The 23,317-nt window shown below is 42.5% G+C and overlaps 2 protein-coding genes across 2 annotated transcripts in view; both read left to right on the plus strand.

Annotated features, from left to right (window-relative positions):
* Positions 1–3,479: 3,479 nt before the first annotated feature.
* ABL1 (ABL proto-oncogene 1, non-receptor tyrosine kinase) overlaps positions 3,480–23,317 on the plus strand; it is a 132,829-nt gene continuing 112,991 nt past the window's right edge. Inside the window, exon 1 of the mRNA XM_026514196.4 lies at positions 3,480–4,336. Coding sequence (XP_026369981.1) covers positions 4,201–4,336 — 136 coding nt within the window. The 5' untranslated portion in view covers positions 3,480–4,200. The remainder of the gene's footprint in view (positions 4,337–23,317) is intronic.
* Positions 3,498–3,596, plus strand: LOC130543996 (uncharacterized). The gene has a single exon (XM_057313401.1). It carries the CDS (start codon positions 3,498–3,500, stop codon positions 3,594–3,596), a length of 99 nt encoding a protein of 32 aa, XP_057169384.1.

Genomic DNA, 23,317 nt, shown 5'->3' on the forward strand with positions numbered 1-23,317 from the left:
CTTGGCGAATTTTTGAGAACACGTGCCCGGCCATATGCCTCCTAAGAGCAGGGAATGGAGAGGGTGGAAGGCGAAGTCCCGGATTTGGTTTACTTTTGCCTGGGATCATTTGTAAGCTCTTTGAAAGTTTGTTCTCCCTTGGTGTGGTCTTGCAAGCTGCCAGCCCATGCTGTTCATTCAGTATGTCCTGAATGGCGATTAATTACCTGCCCAATGGGAATGAATGATCCGGAGAACGGCCTGAAAGCACTTCTTGGGGATGATCTACTCTCCGTGGCCCACTAGAGGGCGCTCTTGTCGAGTGTTCATTCCAGTGGGTGTTTTTAAAAAAATGGAATAAGGGGCGATCTTTACACTGGTACTGAATCCTTGTAGCAACTTGTGATTGCTTTGCTTTATAAACGTGAGGACAAAATTAGACTGAACTGAGACTAGTGAGCTTAAAGGGATTTATTCCACATTTGGTAACATTGAATCCTGACCTTCAGGCATTTGCGGGGCTCTGCATTTTAGTTTTTTTAAGTCCTGAAGAGTATCATTCTACAGTGTTATACAGGAAGTAAAAGACTATAGTGTATCTCTAGAAAATATTGTAGTCTAGGCTTGGGGTTCACCTCTAATCAGAGGATGGTGAGTGGAAAGTGCAGATTGGGGATACACCTTTTTGATCAGGTGCAGGTGGCCTCTCTGCTGTCCCCTAAAGCATCATCTCAGTCTGGGGAAGACCAAACAAGATTTCATTTGATAGTCAGCAGATAGGACCTCCACTTAGAAATGAAGAAAGTGGTTCAGAGAAAGTGACTTGATGAAGCTCCTGCTGAGCATAAGTATGAGTCAGGAAGAGGTTTAAGCATTAGGTATCATAAAGCAACCCTTTGGAGAATGGGTTGGACTGATGGTGAAAGAATGTGGGTCCAGAAATTTTATTTCCAGCATTGAGACCAGTTCTTTGGGTTGTTACCATTTTGCTTATTGCTTCTCCCTCTATGTATGCTCCTCAGGACAAGGATGAGTGTCTCCCCACCCCTGTTGTATACCAGCACCTAGAACAACACTTGGCACACTGAGCTCAGTAAATGTTGAATTGGTTGTAGAAATGTATATTAGAGTTCTGATCCAATTGTCCAGTTTTAAGCTAAACTAGAGAATGATGATATGCAGGAAATGATGAAGACATGAATAGAAAGCAACATCCCTAAGAAGAAAAATCAGGACAAGATCGTGCATGAATGTGGGAACAAAGGTGTCGAATGTTTGAAGAATGAAGTATATCGTTCATATCAAGTCAGGACTAAGTTTGCCAGCCAGGTTATTTTTGTGAGAGAGCAAAGCTAAACCAGCTAACCTCTGAATTTGTAAGTTTGAGTTCTAAATTTGGGTACAAGTTTTCATATGCTTCACACTCAGTACGTCCACATGACTATTGTTGAAGCCACTATCTACAAAATCACTACCATTTCCCCGTCCAGCATTCCTAAAATATGTAACAATATAATAACTGGATTACAACACCTATAATGTGGCTGTGGTTTTCCCCTAACATCAGCAACTTCTGAAAAGTCAGTCGTCTAACGTGGTCAACAGTTAAACACTGAACAGTGCAGGGGAAAAAGCATGGGCTTTGCAGCAAGGTCAATCTCGCCTCAAATGGTGACTTTGTCACATACTAGCTAGGCAAGTGACCTTGAGTTAGTCACGTCTCCGACACACTTCTTTCCTCAGCTGTATAATGGGGAATATTACATGCCTCACTGGGCTACAGTGAGGATTAAATTAGATAATGTAGTTTATGAAAGCATAACACAAGTGGTGGGATGAGTGGATCTCTTGAAATGGGTATATCCCAGTCAGGTGCCCTGCTCTGGGGACACCTGGAGGGTGAAGAGAAAGGGGCCAGGGTGCTTTTTAGCTGGCAGGAGATGGCTCACGACAAGCATGGGTTTGGTGTGTCTGGATCGTTGGTTTGGCCTGCTAGCCGAACAATCGGCATTTTCTCAGCTAACGGTGTTTTCATGCGAATACATGTATATCTGTGAAATGAGGTCGTTTCATCTTAAAGGTTCTTTTGAGCTCAGACATCCATGATTGCGCCCGGCTTAGCCTCCGAGCGGTGCTATACACATGCTGTTTCTTTAATGAGAGCCTCCGAATAACCCAAAGAAACAATGAATTCGTTAGCAATATGTTGGATGCTTTCCACTCATTTATTTTTCGCTAGTTCTAATATTTACGCTTCTTGGGGAAAAAGTGAGGATTTGGGGAGGGAGGGTAAGGCACCAACTACCTTGGTTTCCAGGAGCGAGCCAAATTTTCTTCCCTAAAGAGGCTTAAGGAAGTAATCCAACTCCGGTTCTGAGACAATCCAATCCGCAGTTTTCCCCTTGCTTTGGCTTCTCGCCGGTCTTACTCCCTGCGCTGGAGAGACATTGGCCAGCCCTACGCGAGGCCGGCGAGAGTCCACCGGCTCCCAGGAGGGCGGGACCGAAGCTCGGGAGCCGGGAGCAGAGGGCAAGAAGTCTCGGGTGCGCGCGTGCAGGGGCGGGCGCCGCGGGACTACAACTCCCGGCGTGCCCTGCGGCCTACGCCGAATGCGGTTGGCTGGGGACTCTAGCCTCACTGCCCTTCCTGGCCAATGGGACGCAGGAGAGAGACCTGACCCGGATTCTCAGGGACCAATGGCCGTACAGGGGAGGCGGGGGCTTTCTTACCACTCACCTTGCGCTCGGAAAAACCACATTTAAAAGGTCGTGCGGGGCCAAGTTCTGGCGGGCTGGGAGATCAGAAGCAGAGGGCGCGGCGGCGTCCCCGAGAGCGGCGCCGGGAGAGCCCGGGTCCCCGCGAGGCGCGCGCAGGACGTCGCGAGGGGCGGGGTTAGGGGCGGGGCCTGGCCTCGTTGTGGAGCGGCTCCTAATCCATCATGGCGGCCGCGGGGGTCGGTGTCCGTCCCTGAGCAGCGCTGGAGCCGGAGCCGGTTCCCGGGTCCTGCGGCTGAGGAGCCCCTCCGCTGTCCACGGCTCCCACCTGCGGGGGGAGGCTGAGTCCCGCGGCGGAGTTCCGGGGATGTGACTGCCTGGCGGCGGCGGCCGTGGCAACGTCGGGAGCCGGGGGAGGGGGTGTCTCGGGCAGAGACCCTCGGGCTCGGGGCAGCTGAGGCGGCCGGGCCTCCTCCCCCCTCCGCCCGCCTCCCGCCTTCGGGGCCGCGAGGGTCCTTCGTCCCGTACAGCCCTGCCCCGACTCTGGGACACTGGGGGTGGTCTCTGTTTCCCTCAGACCTGGGACACCCCGTTTCCTGAGGCGTGGAGGAGCGACGCCCCCGAGTAAGCCGCCCGTGCCCCGCCCCGGCAGCCTCCCCCTAACTCCCGAGCGGCCCCTTGCTCCGTCTCCCGGCCCCCAGTTTGGCCACGGAGCCCCCCATTCATATCCCCTCCCTGCTGTCAAGTGGCCTCCCCATCCCCCCAGATTGCTCCCGGGAGCCTCCAATGCCCTGACTTCTTCCAATGTCACCTACGGCCCCCTTAGTCTCAGCCCAAACAAAAACTTTAATGCAAAGGAAAAGTCTGGACGGGTTTCACAGGCCTTTTAAAAAGCGGACTTAAAAGTTGCTGGCAATGCATTCCTTCTCGTCAGAGTCGAGGGCAAGCTCTCGCTGAAGTCTGGGTGACCCGTGTCCTTTTCCGGAGCGCACCGTAGAGAAGCAGGAGCGGCAGCTACTTGGGCAGGAAATTTGTCGGAAGATGAAGAAACTAGGATAGGGGGTGGGTGACTTCCACAGGAAAAGTTCTGGAGAAGCATCCAGAGACGGTCAACATTTCCTTTATGTGTGGGAATCGAAATGACTTTAGTGTTACTGACCCTTTTACAGCATCCCTGTGAATGTTTGTTTTTCTTCTTGAAAAGACAGAAACTTACTCAGCCAGTAAAAGACACTTAAACTCAAGAAACTTTTGGGTTGCACTGCAATTACATTACTTCAAATTGATAAACTGCAGAAGTAATCGGAACTCCTGTTTACATATGTCAACCTAAAAACTCTGCTTCCTTTTGTTACGGAAGATGTCTTTTTGTGATTGACCTCAATTACTGACTCGTGGAGATTCGGTGAATGTGAAATCCCACATATATACTGTTTCCTTCTAAGCCCACTGACCATTCTGGAAGATCTTGAACCCTCTTCTGGAAAGGGGTGCCTATCATTACTTTATGGGGCAGCAGCCTGGAAAAGTTCTTGGGGACCAGAGAAGGCCAAGTTTGCCTGCCCTGCACTTTATCAAAGGAGCAGGGAAGAAGGAATCATCAAGGCATGGGGGTCCACACTGCAATGTTTTTGTGGAACATGGTGAGTGCTTTTCAAGCTTTCCGGTCATATTTTTCCTTGTGTATTCGGCTTAGGAATGCATAAGGGACTTTGGAACAACAGCGCTTGTGTCCAGCTGTACTTAAACTTGCGTTACTATAGTTTTCTCTTAGTTCGTGGTGAAACTTTCTTTGTATAAGAAGAAGTTACCTGGGGACTCTGGATGGCTTTATTCAAAATCTCTTTGAGTTGTTTATTTCTTGCCTAATTCCCCTTCTAACTCACTGTTGACCTTAGATAAGCCATTTTACTCTTCCAGTTTCCTGAGGAGATTGGACTTAAGTGGTTTCTCAGGATCAGAGTCCATGATCCTGCTCTGAACCTAAGACACGGGCTCTACTTGAGGTGCCTGGATCTTTCACTGCTTTATCCACAGAAAGCTTTTACCATATCCTCAGAGTGGCTTATGTTCCCCAAAAGGTTAAGAACCACAGATCCTAGTTGACACTAATATCCTTGACGTTTTCAGTCACAAGTAGGACTTGAAAATACACACTTTGGAGCTACGTGGGAAAAATTGAGTGGGGAAGCAACGTCCCCGGTGAATTGAGGATACCCACCTTCTGGTTATTTTACCTTACACAGGAGTAATCTTTCCCCAGGGATGGAGCTTTTATCCTCCTCTCTCCCTGTTTCGGATGACATTTGGGGTGAGAAAGGTTGTCTTTGACATTTTTATGAACATAGTTGGCATTTGACTGCAGACAGTGTGTGTTACACCGTACACTTCCCGTAATTCTATGTGAAGTTTTAAAGGAAAGGGTCAGCTTAAACTGATGCCCATATCGGGCCAGCCGTGAGCCAGTTAATTAGGGGCCTGTTTGTACTGTTGTAGCCTGACATTTTTCAAACTGTGTACTTTGTATGGAACTATCGATCCCACCCACTCTATAAGCAAATGTGAGATGAATGCAGGTAGCATATACTTTGAAATTTGATCTCAAATGCCTTTTAACAATGGGTGACCACAATAAATGAAGGTCCCTGTTGCATGAACTTGCACTTGACTGTTGAGGTTTTACTTTCTTACAGAAAAGTATTTACCTCGTCTAAATGATTTGAGTACTCGAATTGTATTTTTCCTTGAAATATTAGTTACATTTTAGCACTGGTTTTAGACAAGCAAATACGGAAATTTGTTACATTATGGTGCTTTCCCAATGCAGGATTTATAAAGTGAATTATTTACATTTTTAACTAGTGATGATCATGGGGCCTCAGATAATGAAAATTGGTACAGACTTTTTGGAGAGCTTTGGCCAAACTTGTCAGAATTTAAAATGCATATACCAATAACCCAGTAATCTCACTTCCAGGAAGCTCTTCTCCTACAGAACAGTCTAGTCCCCTAGGTGTCCCTGATACCCTTTCAGAGAGGGTTGACAGGTTAAAACAGTTTTCATATTAATGCAGTACCTAGATGTTATTTGTACTCTTTGCACGAATGGTGCGGAAGTCAGGCAGCGTCCTTAGCGTGACTCAAGGCTGTAGCACTACCCCTCATATACTAGTAGCCATTGTGTTCTTTGCCCTCATTATAAATAAATTGTGCCATGCACTCATTGTAAATAAATAAATACATAAAATAAAAATTCGTTTTTCACTTAAGAATGTCCGTGATGAAGCGGTAGGAAAGATTAATTTTATGAAGCATTGACCCTGGCGTATATGTTTTTTTATAGTACTCTGTAGGTTGAAGTGAGGAGTACATGTAAAGCACTTCTGCTGTGCACTGAGGGGTAATGGTCACCTCCAAGAAAAGCAGGTGGGCAGTTGTTTGAGTTGCAAGCTGTACTAGCTGCTTTTTTCGTGGAACTGCCATTTTTACTTGAACTACCACCGACAAACAATGGTTATTCAGGCTAAAAAAAGTATAAAGGAATCTTTCAAGGAAAACAACTGGTAGTATATGTTGCCAGTGATAAAATTTTAGCTTTTCAATGAAAATCAGGATTTTGGAAAACTCGTATCTCCTATTGTGTTGTAGAGATTGGTGGTGATATTTACAAATGTGATGTTTTGATATAATGAAATGTATTATTCAGAAAATCTACATACTTCAATGAACCAGTATTTTCCAAGTGATCAATACGTGATTTTATAAAATCACACACAGGTAAAAGATTCATCCAAGGTGCAAGATGGACCAATGGATTTTAATGTAACGGAGAACAAAAGTTCCCTGATACAGTTTTAGATTCTATATCACAACTAACTTTTAAGAAACTACCACTTAAGGATATTTAGTGTAGCTTCAAAGAAGAAAATCTACAGTTATCTAAAAAGGCTACTTAATAAAAAAATGTTTTTAAATTAATAAATAATTTTAAAATTTCAGTTTAAAAATCTAATATGGTAAACATTGGTGAGATAGCCTATATAAGTAAGAGCTCATTGGGGGTCCTCAGTAATTCTCAAGAGTGTAAAGAGTCCCTGAGATAAAAAAAAGTTTGAGAACTGCTACTAGAGGGGGTCTGTCACAAAGGGGGTCTGTCACAAAGGCCCACAAGGCTGTTTATTGTGGGTGTACTCTGAAGTACTAACCCTGAAAGGCATCCAGGTAGTGGGTAAGTGGAAAAAAGCAATTTGGAGATCAGTCAGCATGGTATGGGAATTGGGATTTAGGTGGAATGGGAGAAAACTTGTACTTTTTCTTTGCATTTGTGACTTCTTTCTAGGACAAATTTGTATTATTTTATAATGCAAAAAATACAGAGATGTAAAAGCAGAATTGATGGCAGCCCAACCAGGTAGTCACTTTGCAGCAGCTTTTTATGAAAGAATTTGCCTAAGTCGTGTTTTACTGAAGACAAATCAATTTCTTGGACTTCGGGTGTTCTTTTTCTAGGGGAACACAGTCTTTGTGTTACAGATTGTTGTTGATCTTTTATAGGGTGATCTTTCTAAGAGTTGGTTAATATCCATATAGGTTGGATTAAAAAATTTGCAGTTATAGCATAGAGTGTTGGATCAGACGTGAATCTGGAAGCCAAGAATGCTGGTAGATGAGGGTGTCAGTGGTGAACCTGGAAGGAGAGGGCGGATGGCAGTTTTTTTGCCAGGATCATTCAGGGTCAGAAGGGCTAGTCATGTGTACAGGGAGGAAAAAAAGGAAACCATGATATTATTTCATGCATTGTATGTTCCTTCCAAATTTCAGTGGCTTGACTAAAGAAGATTCACTTTCAGGAGAGTTAGTAAAAGAGGAATAAAAGCATTCACTAGTAAACCTCTTTTCCTTAGCGATTCTTTCTTTCTTCCACAAATATTTATTGAGCACACACTATGTATCAGGTAGTGTTTTAGTCACTGGTGATACATTAGCAAACAAAAAACATCCCTGCCCTCTTGGAATTTACATTCTAGTGGGAGGAGACAGACCATAAATAAGCTAGGTAAGTGTAATATAAAGTATGTTAGATGGTAGCAGGCGCTGGGGAGAAAAATAACACAGAAAAGGGGCTAGGGAATGCCGGGAGGTGTGATTTTAGTTAGGGAGGCCCCGCTAAGAAAGTGGGTTTGGGAGGGAGGTGAGGGAACAAGCCTTGGAAATAATCGGGTGAAAGCATTTCAGGCAGAGGGAATCAGGGTGCAAAAGCCCCTAGGCAGAACTTGTTTTAGCACGTTCTAGGAGCCCAGAGAAGCTGGAGCAGAGAGCAAAAGAGAGTTGGTAGGAGATGAAATGGGGGTGGGGAGAGAATGACTGGAGAAGAATGTCGCCTTGTTGACCATCTGAAGATTTTGACTTTGACTCATGTGGTTTGGGAAGGAGTAACAGGCCCTGACTTAGGTTTTATTAAAATGTCTCTGGCTGCTGTATTCTGAAGGAGAGCAAAGAGGAAGCAGGGCTTCCGCTGAGGGGTTGGCTGCACTCATCTGGATGCGAATGGTCATGGCTGGGACGGGGTGGCGGTGGTGGTGAAGGGTTCTGATTCTGTGAATACTGGCAGGCCCAGCTGCCTGGATTCACCGTTGGGTTAGACATGCGGTGGGGTGAGTAGTGAGACAAGTCAGGGGTGACTCCAAGGTTTTTGGAAAAATGGAGTCGTCTTTTACTGAAATGTAGACTGGAAGAGTGGGATTTGGGGAGGCGGGCTGCGGGGGGTGAAGATCAGGAGCTGCTTTTTGAGCGGGCTCCATTGGAGGTGCCCAGTAGTAGGCATCCATCACATGTGCGTTCGAGTCTACCAGTGTGAATTAGGGAAGCAGTCCAGGCTGGAGAGGGAACCTGGGAGTCATCGGGTTATAGGTGGTATTTAAAGCCGTGAGAAGAATGAGAAGCCCAAGGGAGAAATCTCCAAGTAAGAACCTTTCAGGTATGTAAGGTAACTTTCAGTGGTTTATGAAATTAAGACTTTACATTTTTATGTAGGATTAATTGAATCTTTTTCAGGGGGTGGTGACGTTCACAGTTTGCATGGGAATGATTTTAACTCATTTTTAACTTTTGAATCCTGTTTCTCTGAGGATTTTTTTTTCTCCTAAATCAAAAAGTTGCAGATTTAACCAAAAAATGCACACAACTTTTCCTATTCTTGGTAGTGAGTGTTTTAAATATAAAATAACCATTTCAGTTTAAAAAGTTTTGTAGGCACACCTGGCTGGCTCAGTCAGTAGAGCGTGCGACTCTTGGTCTTGGGGTTGTGAGTTCGAGCCCCATGTTGGGGGTAGAGTTTACTTAAAAAAATAAATAACATTAAGTAAAATAAAAAATAATAAGTTTTTTAAAATGCTTTTCTAGTTAATGCTTTAAAAAATTGAAGGTTTTTTTTTTAATAAGTTATTTCTGGGTTTTCTAATTTTAAAGTTAGTACATCTATGCCCTTCAAGGTATTATTTAATTTGGTTATGTCACATGTTTTATTTATGAGCTTACATGAAAACTGACTTTAAGAAATTGTTTACTCTCAGCTTAAAACTGTGCTATAGTTCTGAAATATAACTTTACTTAGGTAGGGGCACCTGGGTGGTGCAGTTGTTAAGCCTCTGACTCTTGGGTTCAGCTCAGGTTGCGATCTCAGCGTTGTGAGATCCGGTGCCATGTCGGGCTCTGCACCCAGTGTGGAGTCTGCTTGAGGTTCTCTCTCTCCCTCTCCCCCTCCTGTACGCTCTCTCTCTCTCTCTCAAATAGATAATAAAATAAATCTTTAAAAAAAAACTTTATTCAAGGTAATAGAATAGGAATTTGATAGATCAACACTAATTCCCATCACTGTTAAATTGTACTCAGTATCCATATATATCTGAAGGTGGGAGACAGTGCAGCTATGGAGTCTTACAGGTACTGAAGTTAAATCAGTCATATTCTTAAAAAGGTTATTTAGAAAGATTATATTTATGTACTTATTGTTAGGGATTAAGTACTGAACTGTGAAAATGCGGAATGAATTGTGTATATGTACATTTTTAAAGACACCACGTTATTTCCCATAGGTGAATACATTTTATATGGCCCTCTTTTCATGAAACCTTATTGCCCATTTTAAGAAATATGCTTATAATATAGAAGAAAACAGTAATTTCAATTGTGGAATAAAGGAGGATGATAAAAAATGATTTAACCAAAAGAATTTTATCTTAATGAAGCATTCTATCAAAGAAAATAATAAAAATTGGAGAAAACATGAAATCATTTTCTGTTGGTTAAGGATTTCACTTGTGCTTCAGATCTCCATGTGATATACACTGGTGTGTTGTGACGCGTGTTGCAAATAATACATTTTTTGCATGGGGAATAGAGATGAGTTAACATGCTTGAGCTGAGAATTATACCCATAGGAGTATATCAAGCACATTATCTGGGTCTAGGGGGAAAAGGTTAAAATTGCTACTGAGAAGATGAACTGAGGTAGAAGGAAGCACTCCCTGCAGCCCTCCTTCTACGCATATTCTGCCATTCCCTACCTCCTTGCCTCTTTGGTGGTTGTACCCTGACATTACTTTTCTTTATGTTCACAACCTGCCTGCCTTTCAGAACTCTGCTCAGGTCCCACCTCTTCCTTGAACATAACTTCTGATGTGCTTTTTTATTTTATTACTGTTATTTTTTAAAGTGAACTCTGTGCCCAACGTGGGGCTTGAATTTTATGACCCTGAGATCAAGAATCACATGTTCTACTGGTTGAGCCAGCCAGGCGCTCCTGATGTGTTGTTCCTGAAGTGTTTAATTCCCAGATACTTGGGGAGTCTAAATATCTTACTGATTTCTAGCTTAATTCCATTGTGCTCAGAGAATATCTTCTGTAAATTTCAGTCTTTTGACATCTACCGAGACTAATTTTCTGGCCCCACATGTGACCCATCTTACTGAATGTTCCATTTGTTCTTGAAAAGAATATATATTCCGCAGTTGTAATTTTCTGTGAATGTGAATTAGATCAAGTTGGTTGATAGTATTGTTTAAAATCTTCCACATCCTTACTTATTTTTTGTCTGCCTGTTTCATCTGTACCTTTGCCAAGTGTCTTTGGGGTCTCTTTTTTCACTGAAGGCAGGTATTAAAAATCAACAGCTGTGATGGTGGATTCTAACTCCCTTCCCTTTAATTCTATCAATTTTTTTAGCCTTGAAAGCAGTTATTAGGAAACAAGAAAGACTGGGGGGAAAATCCTAAGCATTTAACTCAAGAAGCTAGAAAGACAAAGTAGTCCACAGTACACAGACGTAAGAGAGTAGTAACAATGACAACAGACGTTAAGAAATGGAAATGTCAATAAAACCAAAAGCTGGGGTGCCTGGGTGGCACAGCGGTTAAGCGTCTGCCTTTGGCTCAGGGCGTGATCCCGGCCTTATGGGATCGAGCCCCACATCAGGCTCCTCCGCTATGAGCCTGCTTCTTCCTCTCCCACTCCCCCTGCTTGTGTTCCCTCTCTCGCTGGCTGTCTCTATCTCTGTCAAATAAATAAATAAAATCTTTAAAAAAAAAACAAAACCAAAAGCTAATGCGGGAAAGCATCTGTAAAATAGGCAACTTTCTAGCAGGAGTGATGAAGAAAAGGGCGAGGCAGGAGTGAACGGTACTTAGGACGGGAATGTAACTGCAAACATGCGGTCAGTTTGTTTTGTGTATTTGGAAGGTCTGTTCGGTCAGCAACACCGTGGTTTTTTTCTTTCTGTTGTTCAGTTTGCGTACTTTCTGTTGATCTCTTTTCAAGTTTGCTAACCCGTCTGCAGTTGTCAATCTCTTTAACGATTCTCATTTCAGATGTGCTATTTTCAATTTTAAAATTTCATGCGGTTCTTTTTGATAGTTTGCATTTTCTACTGAGATTCATCATCTTCTCACTCATCAGGTCCATCTTTGCCTCCAATTTCTTTTCATTTTTTTAAAGATTTTATTTATTTGAGAGAGACAGAGACAGAGATAGCGAGAGAGAATGAGCGGGAAGGAGAGGGAGAAGCAGGCTCCCCACTGAGCATGGAGCCTGATGCAGGGCCCTGTCCCAGGACCCCGGGATCATGACCTGAGCTGAAGGCAGACGCTTAACCCGCTGAGCCACCCAGGCTCCCCTGCTTCCAAATTCTTAAAAGTATTTATAATAAAGAACTTGTCTGCTAACTTAAATATTTTGGTGATTTTGGCGTCTGTTTTTATGGATTGCTTTTTCCTCTACATTACGAATCAACATTTTCATTCTTCTTTGCGTGTTTACTAATTTTTTATTGTGTGTCAGATATGTGGATGTCACACAGTAGGGATTCTGGATCTTGTCTTTATAGAGGCTTTCATTTCTTTTTTTTCTTTTTCTTTCTTTTTTTTTTTTTAAGATTTTATTTATTTATTTGACAGAGAGAGAGAGACAGCCAACGAGAGAGGGAACACAGGCATGGGGAGTGGGAGAGGAAGAAGCAGGCTCCCAGTGGAGGGGAGCCTGATGTGGGGCTCGATCCCAGGACTCTGGGATCACGCCCTGAGCTGAAGGCAGAGGCTTTACGACTGAGCCACCCAGGCGCCCCCAGAGGCTTTCATTTCTTTCTTTCTTTGTTTCTTTGTTTCTTCATTTCCTTTTCCTTTTTTTTTTTTTTTTTTTTTTTTTTTGAGAGGCTTTCATTTCTTTCTAACAGGCAGTTCCTGGCCTGTTCTTTTGACCCTGTCAGGCTTGGTTTTATGCTTTGTTAGAAGTGAGTCTGTTTTGAATTTATCCTTAGTCCACAGACATGGCCCTTACTCTAGAGGGCGTTCTTTAGACTTAATGTTTGGCCTTTCTGGAATGTCAGCTAAAGAACAGAGGTGCTCAGCAGGTCTTCTCCACGCTGGATTGGCTGAAAGCTTCACCCTACAGTCACTGCTGTTTGTTAGGCCTTCCAGAATCTCACCTTGCACGTGTCTGCCCAGCCCTCTGCCAGGGATCCAAAGGGCACTGCCCTCCTTTTCTGCCCCCCATGCAACCCCTCCTCCCAGATATTCTGCCCTACACGTTCTAGCTGCCTCCGCAGCCTCCAGCCTTGAATCGCCGTCTCAGTCTGCTTCCTCAGTTCCAGGAGACTGCCACTCTTGGTTTGGGCTCCAACTCCCCGAATGGTGTCTGGGAAGGTGCCCCAAGGCAGGAAGTCAGAGGTGACAGGCTGCTCACCTTGTGTTTTTCTCTTCTCAGGGATCACGGTCCTGCTGAGCCTAGTTTTAACACCTGGAAACAGCTGTCTGGAATATTTCGCTTGGGGCAAAGGCTGTCTGATAGGAGAGTTCCAGTTGCTTTACATTCTTTACAAACTTTGATAATTGTCAGTGTTTTCGGTGCTAGCTTTTTGTGTGGTTGTGCAGTGGTAGCTCGTGGTTTTGATTCACTAGCTTCTTTGATGACTGCCTGAGATTAAGCACGTTTCCATATGCTCATCGGTCATTTGGATGTCTTTCATATATATTTTGTGTGTGTGTGTGTGTATTAGTGTGTATGTATGTGTGTGTGTGTGTGACCTGTCAGTTCACCTCTTTTGTCCATCTTTCTAGTTACGTTTCTTACTGATTTGCAGGAGTTATTTGTATATTCTCAGTACAGGTCTTTTGTTGAAATATTTGCTGCTAATACCTTATCATACTCTGTGGCTTGCCTTGTCACTTAAAAAAATCTTATTTATTCATTTGACGGAGAGAGAGAGCGAGCGCACAAGCAGGGGAGGCAGCAAGAAGAGGGAGAAGCAGGCTTCCCACTGAGCAGGGAGCCCCATGCAGGGCTCTATCCCAGGACCCTGGGATCATGACCCACACAGAAGGCAGATGCTTAACCGCCTGAGCCACCCAGGCCTTTTCACTCATAATGGTGACTTTGAGGAATCAGAGTTTTTAATTTTAATGTAGTTCAGTTTAACAAATTTCTTTCTTTAATGTTGGTGCTTTTTTACATCCAATGTAAGAAATCTTTGTCTACCCCAAGGTCATGAGGAAGTTCTTTTTTTTTTTTTTTTAATTAAGTTTTTATTTTAATTCCAGTGTAGTTAACATGCAGCGTTGTATTAATTTCAGGTTTCATGAGGAAATTTTATTTTATTATGTTTCATACACAGATCTACAGTTCACTTGGAATTGACTTTTCTGTGCCGGGATGATGGTTTACTTTTATTTTTTCCATATTGACCTAGTTCTTTAATTCAAGAGCATATTTGCTGCTGCATAAATCAGGTATCGATATGTGTGTGCATATGTTTGGGAACTCCCTGCTCTGTTCATTTGTTCTGTTTTTCTGTCCTTGCACCAGGGCCGGACTATCTTAAATACCCTAGCTTTAAAATGAGGCTCAACATCTGGTGGAGTCAGATCTCCAGTTTTGTTCTTCTAGATTGTCTGGGCTGTTCTTTCTCCTTTGTATTTACAAATACATTTTAGAATCAGTTTTATCAATTTTCTACCCAAACAAAAATATCTGTGGGGATTTTCTGCTAGGATTACACTGAATCTATAGATTACTTTGATCCAAGGAATAAATAATGGAATATAAAGAGTTCTTACTAATGAAAGCAAAGCACTTCAGGAGACTTTTTTTTCTTGTTAATCATAAAGGCTGAGTGATTCCTATAAATTGTTGAAAGTGTCAAAATATCTACTTATTCCAGATTCACCTTTCTTGTATGGTTGGTTTTTTTTTTTTTTTTTTTATTCTGTTTTTCTTTGACACTTAGTGCTTGGTTCCTTGATGGTGGAGACTATGTTTGTAATCTCCATGGGTCCAGCATTATATTTTTTACAGACTAGATGCTCAGTAAATATGGAATTGAATATCATTGATTATCTCAGTGCCCACTCTGTATTATGCACCGTCAAGCTGGGGTAGTACAGCCAGCCACCCTGGAACAAGGGGACAAGGTAGCCAGCCAACAGCAGGCCCTTTGTGTCGAGTTTACAATCCTAAGGACCACCATTGGCCATCTGCTTGGGAAAATGGTTGCTGCCTTTGAACCAATAGTGTGGGAGTGGGTCCAGCAAATGGGCCGGGGCAAGGGGCCGCTTGTTCAACTTGATCGTGGTTATTACATGGTGAGGAGATCCCTGGCCAGCAGTGCCTTTCATTTTAGTTATTATCTTTTTATGTCAAGGGCTGCTTGTGGCCACTAACTGAATCTGGAGATGCAGTACAGGAGTATAGCGCTAAACTACTCATTAGAACCTTCACTTCATGGATTTTATTTTTGGCTCTTGCACTTTTATGAAAGAAAGCCAATCCAGTTGCAAGAATTTGGTCAAAACGAACAACTCCAGCATTTGCCCTAGTGATGCATGGATTCAACATAAACTTAAGTATTTTCTACTTCTGCAATATCATATAGTAATTCCTGGTTTTGTTGGTTCTGTAGCATCCCGAATTGCAAAGAGTGTCTGTCTCTTGTGGATGTGAAAGATTTAAGTATTTTTAAAGCACTTGTTTTTCGATTCACGATGCAGGTAGCATAGACATTATTACTGTTTTTCAGTAGAGAAAGCTGTGGTTCAGGATGGTAACAAAGTGTTTTTAGGATTATATTGCTGATTTGTTATAGAGCCGAGGTTGAAATCAAGTACTTTTTTTTTTTTAAAGACTTTTGGATTTAAAATTTTTTTTTGTATTTATTTATGGATGCCTGGGTGGCTCAGTTGGTTAAGCATCTGCCTTCAGCTCAGGTCATGATCCCGGAGTTCTGGGATCGAGTCCAGCATTGGGCTACTTGCTCAGAGGGGAGTCTGCTTCTTCCTCTCCCTCTGCTTCTCCTCCTGTTTGTGCCCTCTCTCTCTTAAATAAAAAAATAAATAAAATCTTTTAAAAAAAGATTTTATTTGTTTAAAAATCTTTTAGATTTATTTATTTGAGAGGGAGAGAGAGAACGCACTTGTGAGTGGGTGAGGGGCAGAGGGAGATAGAGAGAATCCTCAAGCAGACTCCTGCTGAGTGGGGAGCCGGACTTGGGGCTTGATCCCAAGACCCTGTGATCATGACCTGAGCCATAACCAAGAGCTGGCCACTCAATCGACCAAACCACCCAGGAGCCCTGAAATCAAGTACTTCTTGTTAGCTTGAGTATTTTTTCTACCAAAAACATTACTTTTTGAAGATGAACTAATCCTTTTGAAAATGTTCACAGCAGTGAAATGTGGGGGATTTAGAGTTAGAATTTATTTCAATAAAATTTTTATTTTTTCACCATTTTATGGGTTATGTTTTTGATACTGATTCTCATAATCAATGCACAGAAATACCCAGTCTAAGAGCCATGTCCTTGCACCTGGGATGCCCTTCAGTCTCAGGTCTGGAAAGGACCTGAAGGCTAGCTACTTCCCTGTGCTTAGGTAGGAGTCCGTATACGACATGAGTGGCTGCTCTGTTATGTGCGAGTGCTGTCCTGGCACCCACAGAAGGCACGTCAGCCTGCTGGTAGGAGGAGAGCAGGAATACCAGTCACCCCATAGGAGTGCGAGTTTTGGCCAAGACGTGTGGGTTCTACAGAAGAGTGCAAGACCTTGCCTGTCCTCAGATGCTTGCAATCGAGTATGGAGGAAAACAAGCAAAGTAAGAAACACGTGATGGAAAGGAAATTGGATGAGGGTCTAGGAGAAGGGACAAAGTGGGTTGGTTGGAATTGATGAGTGCACAGCTACTTGCCAGTGCATATCACAGTGCTGTGGGGGCTGTGGTATGTCTGCCCTAGACCGTCTCTGGCAGGAGGCTCCATGCCCTTCACAGACCAGTTGTCAAGAGAGGGGAACACAGCCATTTGCCCTATGGTCTTAGTCCTTTGTTGTGGTGTGGGGCTCATTCCGAGGCCTACCGAGGAGATGTGTCATGTATGTTTTCTGGTTGTCCCTGGTTTTGGCTAAACTCACAGGATGGCCGTTTGTGAAGAGTATTGGTACTTTTTACCACTTAACTTACATGCTCCAGCTGCAGTGGTTGTCATTTTAGGACGTGTGCTCAGCAGTGAGGCAGGTGGGACGCGCACAGGGCTTCTCAGCTACTCACCCAGCGCGGTGCACTCTCCTGACATACTTCTGAGAAGCACTGACGAGTACATTTCACGCTTTCTCTCCACTGGCCGGAATTTTCAACAAGAACACTTCCATCTCTTCTGAAGTGCATTAGAAAAACGGGAAGCTGTTACTTGGTTCACAGATGGTGGATTGCATATAAATAACCCATCTTAGATAGATACCAAGTATTGTCATATATTCCTTACCTTTTATGGCTGCCACTTGCATGCTTTCTCTGTGCTAAGCACTGTGCAGAGCTCTTGACATATTATTTTTGAAAGTTACCAGATAATGCCAGGGCCCTTATTCTAAAATGCAGTCTGAGTTTGAGATTATGTAGCTTAGAACCCTCTGGTGGTTCCCATTACAGAGAGCAACAACCTCTGTTTTTGTAAACAATCATGTACCCTTCTCCCTACACATTTTCTGAGCAAACGTATCATTGGTGTATATATATTTGCCAAAGTTGTGTTTGACGTTGTGAAGTTGAATGTTTCTCAACTATTTGCTTCTCTGGAGTAAAGGTAGGGAGGTGAGAAAGGTACTGTCCCTTCCTTTTAATTGTCTAGTATGCAGGTAGTTTTATGCAGGTCTGCTGAATGGAGCCGAGCGCCCAGTTGTTTTGATTTATAGTTTTCTGTAGAAGGAAAAAGCCTCACGCAAACTATAGCAAAGCCCTTGAGACTTCCTTGTTTCTCCCTTCCTCCTTTCTGCCCACGTTGTCTGGCCTTTGATAGGAGATGACAGTGCCTGGAACAAGGGGAGAATGACTTTCACATTTAGGGTTCTTACTCCAAAGTCTTTTCCCCCATATTTCAGCCCGAATTGTTTTGATAACCCATCTCAGTTCTTGTTCTTTTGAAATGCATGTGGGAAAATGTTGATCAGTGTGAAAGTTTGTCATTTTTGATCTCATGAAATTCCACAGTTGTCTGATTATCAAACTCCTGCTTGTTTAGTTGTGGCTAAAATTCTGTGTTTAAAAGAGTAGAATTTTTTACTACTCCCAGCAAATTGAAGATCAGGTAAATAAATAAAGTAGGCTGGAAAAGTAAGCCTTGACAGTGTGGCATGTAAAGTAAGCCAGACCTTCCCAGAAATGAGAATACAAACTGTGGGATATATAGGAGTTTTATTGTACTTTGACAATTTCCTGCTTCTGTGCCTGTCTCTTAGTGAAATAGAGAGACAGATTTATCTGAATGCAGGTCCCAGCTTACCACTTACTAGCTGTGTGACTGTAGATACCAGCATGTACATTGGAGATATTAGTTGAGCACATCCTCTCTGTGTTGTGAGGTTGGGACAATAGCAGGTCTTTTAAACTAGGGTCTCTGGTTTTGGGTTTGCAAAGTCATTATTCTTACTTGATTTACTACTGATGAGCGAATGAAATGGGATAATAAATTAAAAATGTCTAATAGTTCCTGGCTTTTGATTAGGTCCTAACAAATAATAATTATTGCTGCTATTATTGTTTATAATTCTAAAATAGTATATCTTTCAGTAATAAGGAGCAGGCCCAAAAAGATAAACCAGAGGAAGATTAAGAAGTAAATTCTAGTGGTAATAATATTGTGATGAGCAGTTTGCCTTCAACAAGGTTGTACCATGTTGGTAATTAAGGATTATCTATGAAACCTGTGACTTATTTCTGACCATATGACCATACTGGAATGCAGTGCTTGAAGAAAATTCTAAAGGGGTGCCTGGGTGGGCATGGTCATTTAAGCGGCCAACTTTTGATTTTGGCCCAGGTCATGATCTTGGAGTGGTAAGATCAAGCCCCACGTCAGGCTCCACCCTCAGGCTCCACCCTCTTCGGGGAGATTGCTTGAGATTCTCTCCCTCTCCCCTTACCCCTCCCCCTGCTTGTATGCTTTCTGTCTCTAAAATAAATAAATAAATCTTTTTTTTTTTTTTTTAGATTTTATTTATTTATTTGACAGCACAAGCAAGGAGAGTGGCAGGCAGAGGAAGAGGGAGAAGCAGGCTCCCCACTGATCAGGGAGCCCGACTCGGGGCCCCATCCCAGGACCCTGGGATCATGACCTGATCTGAAGGCAGACGCTCAACAGACTGAGCCATCCAGACGCCCTAAATGAACAAATCTTTTTTAAAAAAAATTCTAGAGAAAACCCCTGTTTGTAAGCATTTTTAAAAAAGTATTCCTTAGTGTGGTTGGAGGATGTGCCCTGTAGAGATCTTTCTACCCATGCCACATGAAATCAGCACTTCTGGTGGTTTTCTCTGAGGATTTCCTTGGTGTCTGGGCCTTCCGTCCACTCCTGCTGTGAGAGGCAGCGTCCTCTGACCAGAGAGCTGGTCCTCCCTCCCTCATGTAACTTATGATTTCTCCAGGACAGAGCTACCTAACCCTTAAAGCTACTGCTTCTTGTTAGCACATTTCATTTCTTTGGCTTTTTTTCTCAGAGTCTCCATAGGTTTTATTTATGAACCTGGATGGGAGTTAGGTTGGTGAAACCCAGTTTGGTCTCTAATGCATTGTGGTTAGTTTGCTAGAGGTTAATGTCTGAGGTTTATAACTGTGCGTGGCTGTCACCCAACCTAGAATTACACAGTAAAACAAACAATTTTCCCTGGTGAGGAGGATTTATTGTATGGTAAAAGCCTAAGGAATTTACTCATCTATAGTATTTGCAGTTTTTCTTTATGTTGTGATAGATAATTCTCTTCATGACTTTCTAGGAATCTGTCAACTTAAAGGAACTCACAGGAATTTAAAGTAAATCTTATGCTCTGTGTGCCTCACATGCCCACCACAGGGCAAGCTCTGACCTGCTCTTGTCACTGTATTTTGTCTTTTTTGAGTATGTCCTATAAATGGAACCATCCAGTGTATAACTTTTTAAGACTGGCTTCTTTCACTGAGCCTAACACCTTTGAGATCCATCCAGGTGTTGCATATAACAATATTTTGTTCCTTTTCTTTCTTTTTTGGAGTTAAGTATTTAATATTCTTATTTATTTATTATTTAAATTCAAGTTAACATACAGTGCAGTATTGGTTTCTGGAGTAGAATTCAGTGATTCATCACTTATATACAACACCCAGTGTTCATCATACCAAGTGCCCTCCTTAATACCCAACACCCATCAGCCCATCCCCCACCACCTCCTTCCATCAACCGCTAGTTTATTCTCTATAGTTAAGAGTCTCTCATGATTTGTTTCCTCCCCTCTTTTCTGCCCTCCCATATGTTCATCCATTTTGTTTCTTAAATTCCATGTATAAGGGAGTTCATATGGTATTTGTCTTCCTCTGACTGACTTATTTCACTTACCATATACATTTTAGCTCTATCCACGTTGCTGCAAATGGCAAGATTTCATTTTTTGATGGCTGAGTAATATTCCATTGTATATATATACCACATCTTTATCCATTCATCAGTTGATGGACATTTGGGCTCTTTGCATAGTTTGGCTATTGGTTTTTTTTTAAGATTTTTTTTTTTAAGATTTTATTTATTTATTCGACAGAGATAGAGACAGCCAGCGAGAGAGGGAACACAAGCAGGGGGAGTGGGAGAGGAAGAAGCAGGCTCATAGTGGAAGAGCCTGATGTGGGGCTCGATCCCAGGACTCTGGGATCACGCCCTGAGCCGAAGGCAGACGCTTAATGACTGAGCCACCCAGGTGCCCCATGGCTATTGTTGATAATGCTTATAAACATCAAGGTGCATGTATCCTTTTGAATCTGTATTTTTGTATCCTTTGGGTAAATACCTAGTAGTGCGTTGCTGGATCATAGGGTAGCTCTATTTGTAACTTTTTGAGGAACCTCCATACTGTTCTCCAGAGTGGCCGCACCAATTTACATTCCTATCAACAGTGCAAGAGGGTTCCCCTTTCTCTGCATCCTCATAACACCTGTTGTTTCCTGTGTTGTTGATTTTAGCCATTCTGACTGGTGTGAGGTGGTGTCTCATGGTGCTTTTGATCTGTATTTCCCTGACGATGAGTGATGTTGTGCATCTTTTCATGTGTCTGTTAGCCATCTGATGTCTTCTTCGGAAAAATGTCTATTCAAGCCTTTTGCCCGTTTTTTAACTGGGTTATTTGATAAATTCTTTGTAGATTTTAGATATTAACCGTTTATTAAATATGTCATTTAGAAATATCTTTTCCCATTCCATAGACTGCCTTTTAGTTTTGTTGATTGTTTCCTTTGCTGTGCAGAAGCTTTGTATCTTGATGAAATCCCAAAAATTCATTTTTGATTTTGTTTCCCAGATTTTCATTGCTGAGTAGTAGCCCATTGTATGGATATGGATATACCATAATTTATGAATTCATTCAGCTATTGAGAGACATTGGGTTGTTTCCAGTTATTGATGGTCGTGAATAGAGTTGTTATAAACTTCATGTACAGCTTTTGTAGAAACATGCATTTTCAGTGTATACTTAGCATATTAGTTTCCTAGGGCTTCTGTAACAAATTACCACACACTGGGGGACTTAAAACAACAGAGATTTCTTTCCACTGTTCTGGAAGCCAGAAATCTGAAATTGGTATTGCTTGGCCAAAGTCGTGGTGTCAGTAGGACCCCATAGCTCTAGAGACCCCGGGGAAGAACCACTTCCTCCAGCTTCTGGAGGCCACTAGCATTCCTTGGCCTGTGGTCCCCTCCTCACATCCCTCCAGGCCCTCACTTCCATTATTACTCTCTTCCCCCTGTTTGGCAGTCAGATCTCCCTTGGCCCCCCTTTTAGAAGGACACTTGTGATTATATTTCGGGCCCATCAGGATAATCCCCCCATCCCAAGATCCTTAACTTAATCACATCTTCAAAGACGCTTTTTTGCCATGAAAGGTAACATAGGTTCTCAGGACTAGGCTGTGTATATTTTTTTAGAGGGCTTTTTTCTCAGCCTGCCACACTCTGGTAAAGATCTGGGCGTGGGTATTATGGGTCATGTGATAAGTGTATATTTAATTTTATTAGAAACTGCCAAGCTCCTCTGTGGAGTGGCTCTTATTTTACAACCCTCCAGCACTCTCACGTGCTAGAATTCCTGGCATCCTTGCTGGAGCTTGGTATTACCAGTATTTTTTATGGGAGCCATTCGTGGGTACTCATTATGGTTTTAATTTGCATTTCCCTAGTGGCTAATGATGTTGAGCATCTTTTCATGTGAAAACTGCATTCTTTTTAATTTTCCTTTTCTGCTGCCTTCATAAGTATGAGGAAGAAAAGCGTGAACTGAAACAGCTAAAGGAAGGGAGAACATCACTGTCTTGCGGCAGAAGCTTGCCGAGCACCGTGTCCTATGGGAGAGTGCAGGGACACAGTACAGATCTCTTCCTTCCGGTTGCTCTTGCTGTTAAATTTCCTTAAAAAGGTTTGTCTGAGTTGATGATATGCTTGATTCTAATCTAGGAGGTGACTATTATCTAGCTTTATAATGAATAATAAAAAAATCTAACTGATGCTGATTCTCTACCAAATTATTATTTTTTTAATGAAAAATCTTTAACCAGCCACCCTACCACCATGGCCGCAGGCATCGTAGGGGCTTGTCTTTCTGCTGCTGTCCAGCTGCAGTCCACACTGACCGAGTGTTCCTGTAGATCACTCTTAGGGTCGGTAACCACCTTTTAGGCTAGATTTTAAACACTGACCATATACTTTCTTTTGAAGCAATGGCTTGTAGTAAAAAGTTGCGCTTTTTTGGTCCTTGGCTAAGTCTAACACTGTAGCTCCTGTCGCTTGAGTTCTTACAGAGTTATGAGGGGAAGTATATGAATCCTGGTGTCTGTTATCTAAGAATTAAAAACCTCAGTTCAGAAAGGCATAGCAGAATAGAATAAAGTGAACTGATGCAAACTACATGACATATCTTTATAGTATTTTTTAGTTTTTAAAAATTTTCTATTTTATTATTTTGAACTCATGACCCTGAGATCCAGACCTGAGCCGAGATGAAGAGTCAGATGCTTAACCAACTGAGCCACCCAGGCGCCCCGAGAGTATTTTGTTATTCTAATTGTGCTGCTTTTACTATGATATTTGGGTATCGGGTGATGTATGGAAGTGTTGAACCTAGTATAGTACTGTATGTTAACTACACTGGAATTTAAAGCAATAAAAAAAATGATCCCTTTCCCGTAAAAAAAAAAAAAGACATTTGCAGTTAAATATAAATAAATGGTACCTAATTTCAATCTCTGGAAATTGCAGAGCCCATGATTTAAAATAGTCATGGCTCAGAAAACAGGATTACATGGCATTTCCTTGCTCACCTATGAGAATCCGCCCCCCCCCCCCCCCCCCCCCCCCGCCAAAGATTGTAGGGCTTTACATTTCTGGTGTGCTAAGTTGCTGTTAGCAGCATGAGCTTTAGAGTATGTCAGCTTGATCCAACATTTACTGTCTATAAATATTTGCTTCTTTTTTTTTTTTTTAAAGATTTTTTTAATTTATTTGACAGAGATAGAGATAGCCAGCGAGAGAGGGAACACAAGCAGGGGGAGTGGGAGAGGAAGAAGCAGGCTCATAGCAGAGGAG

This window comes from Ursus arctos, unplaced genomic scaffold (assembly GCF_023065955.2).
Source record: "Ursus arctos isolate Adak ecotype North America unplaced genomic scaffold, UrsArc2.0 scaffold_18, whole genome shotgun sequence".
NCBI lineage: Eukaryota > Metazoa > Chordata > Mammalia > Carnivora > Ursidae > Ursus > Ursus arctos.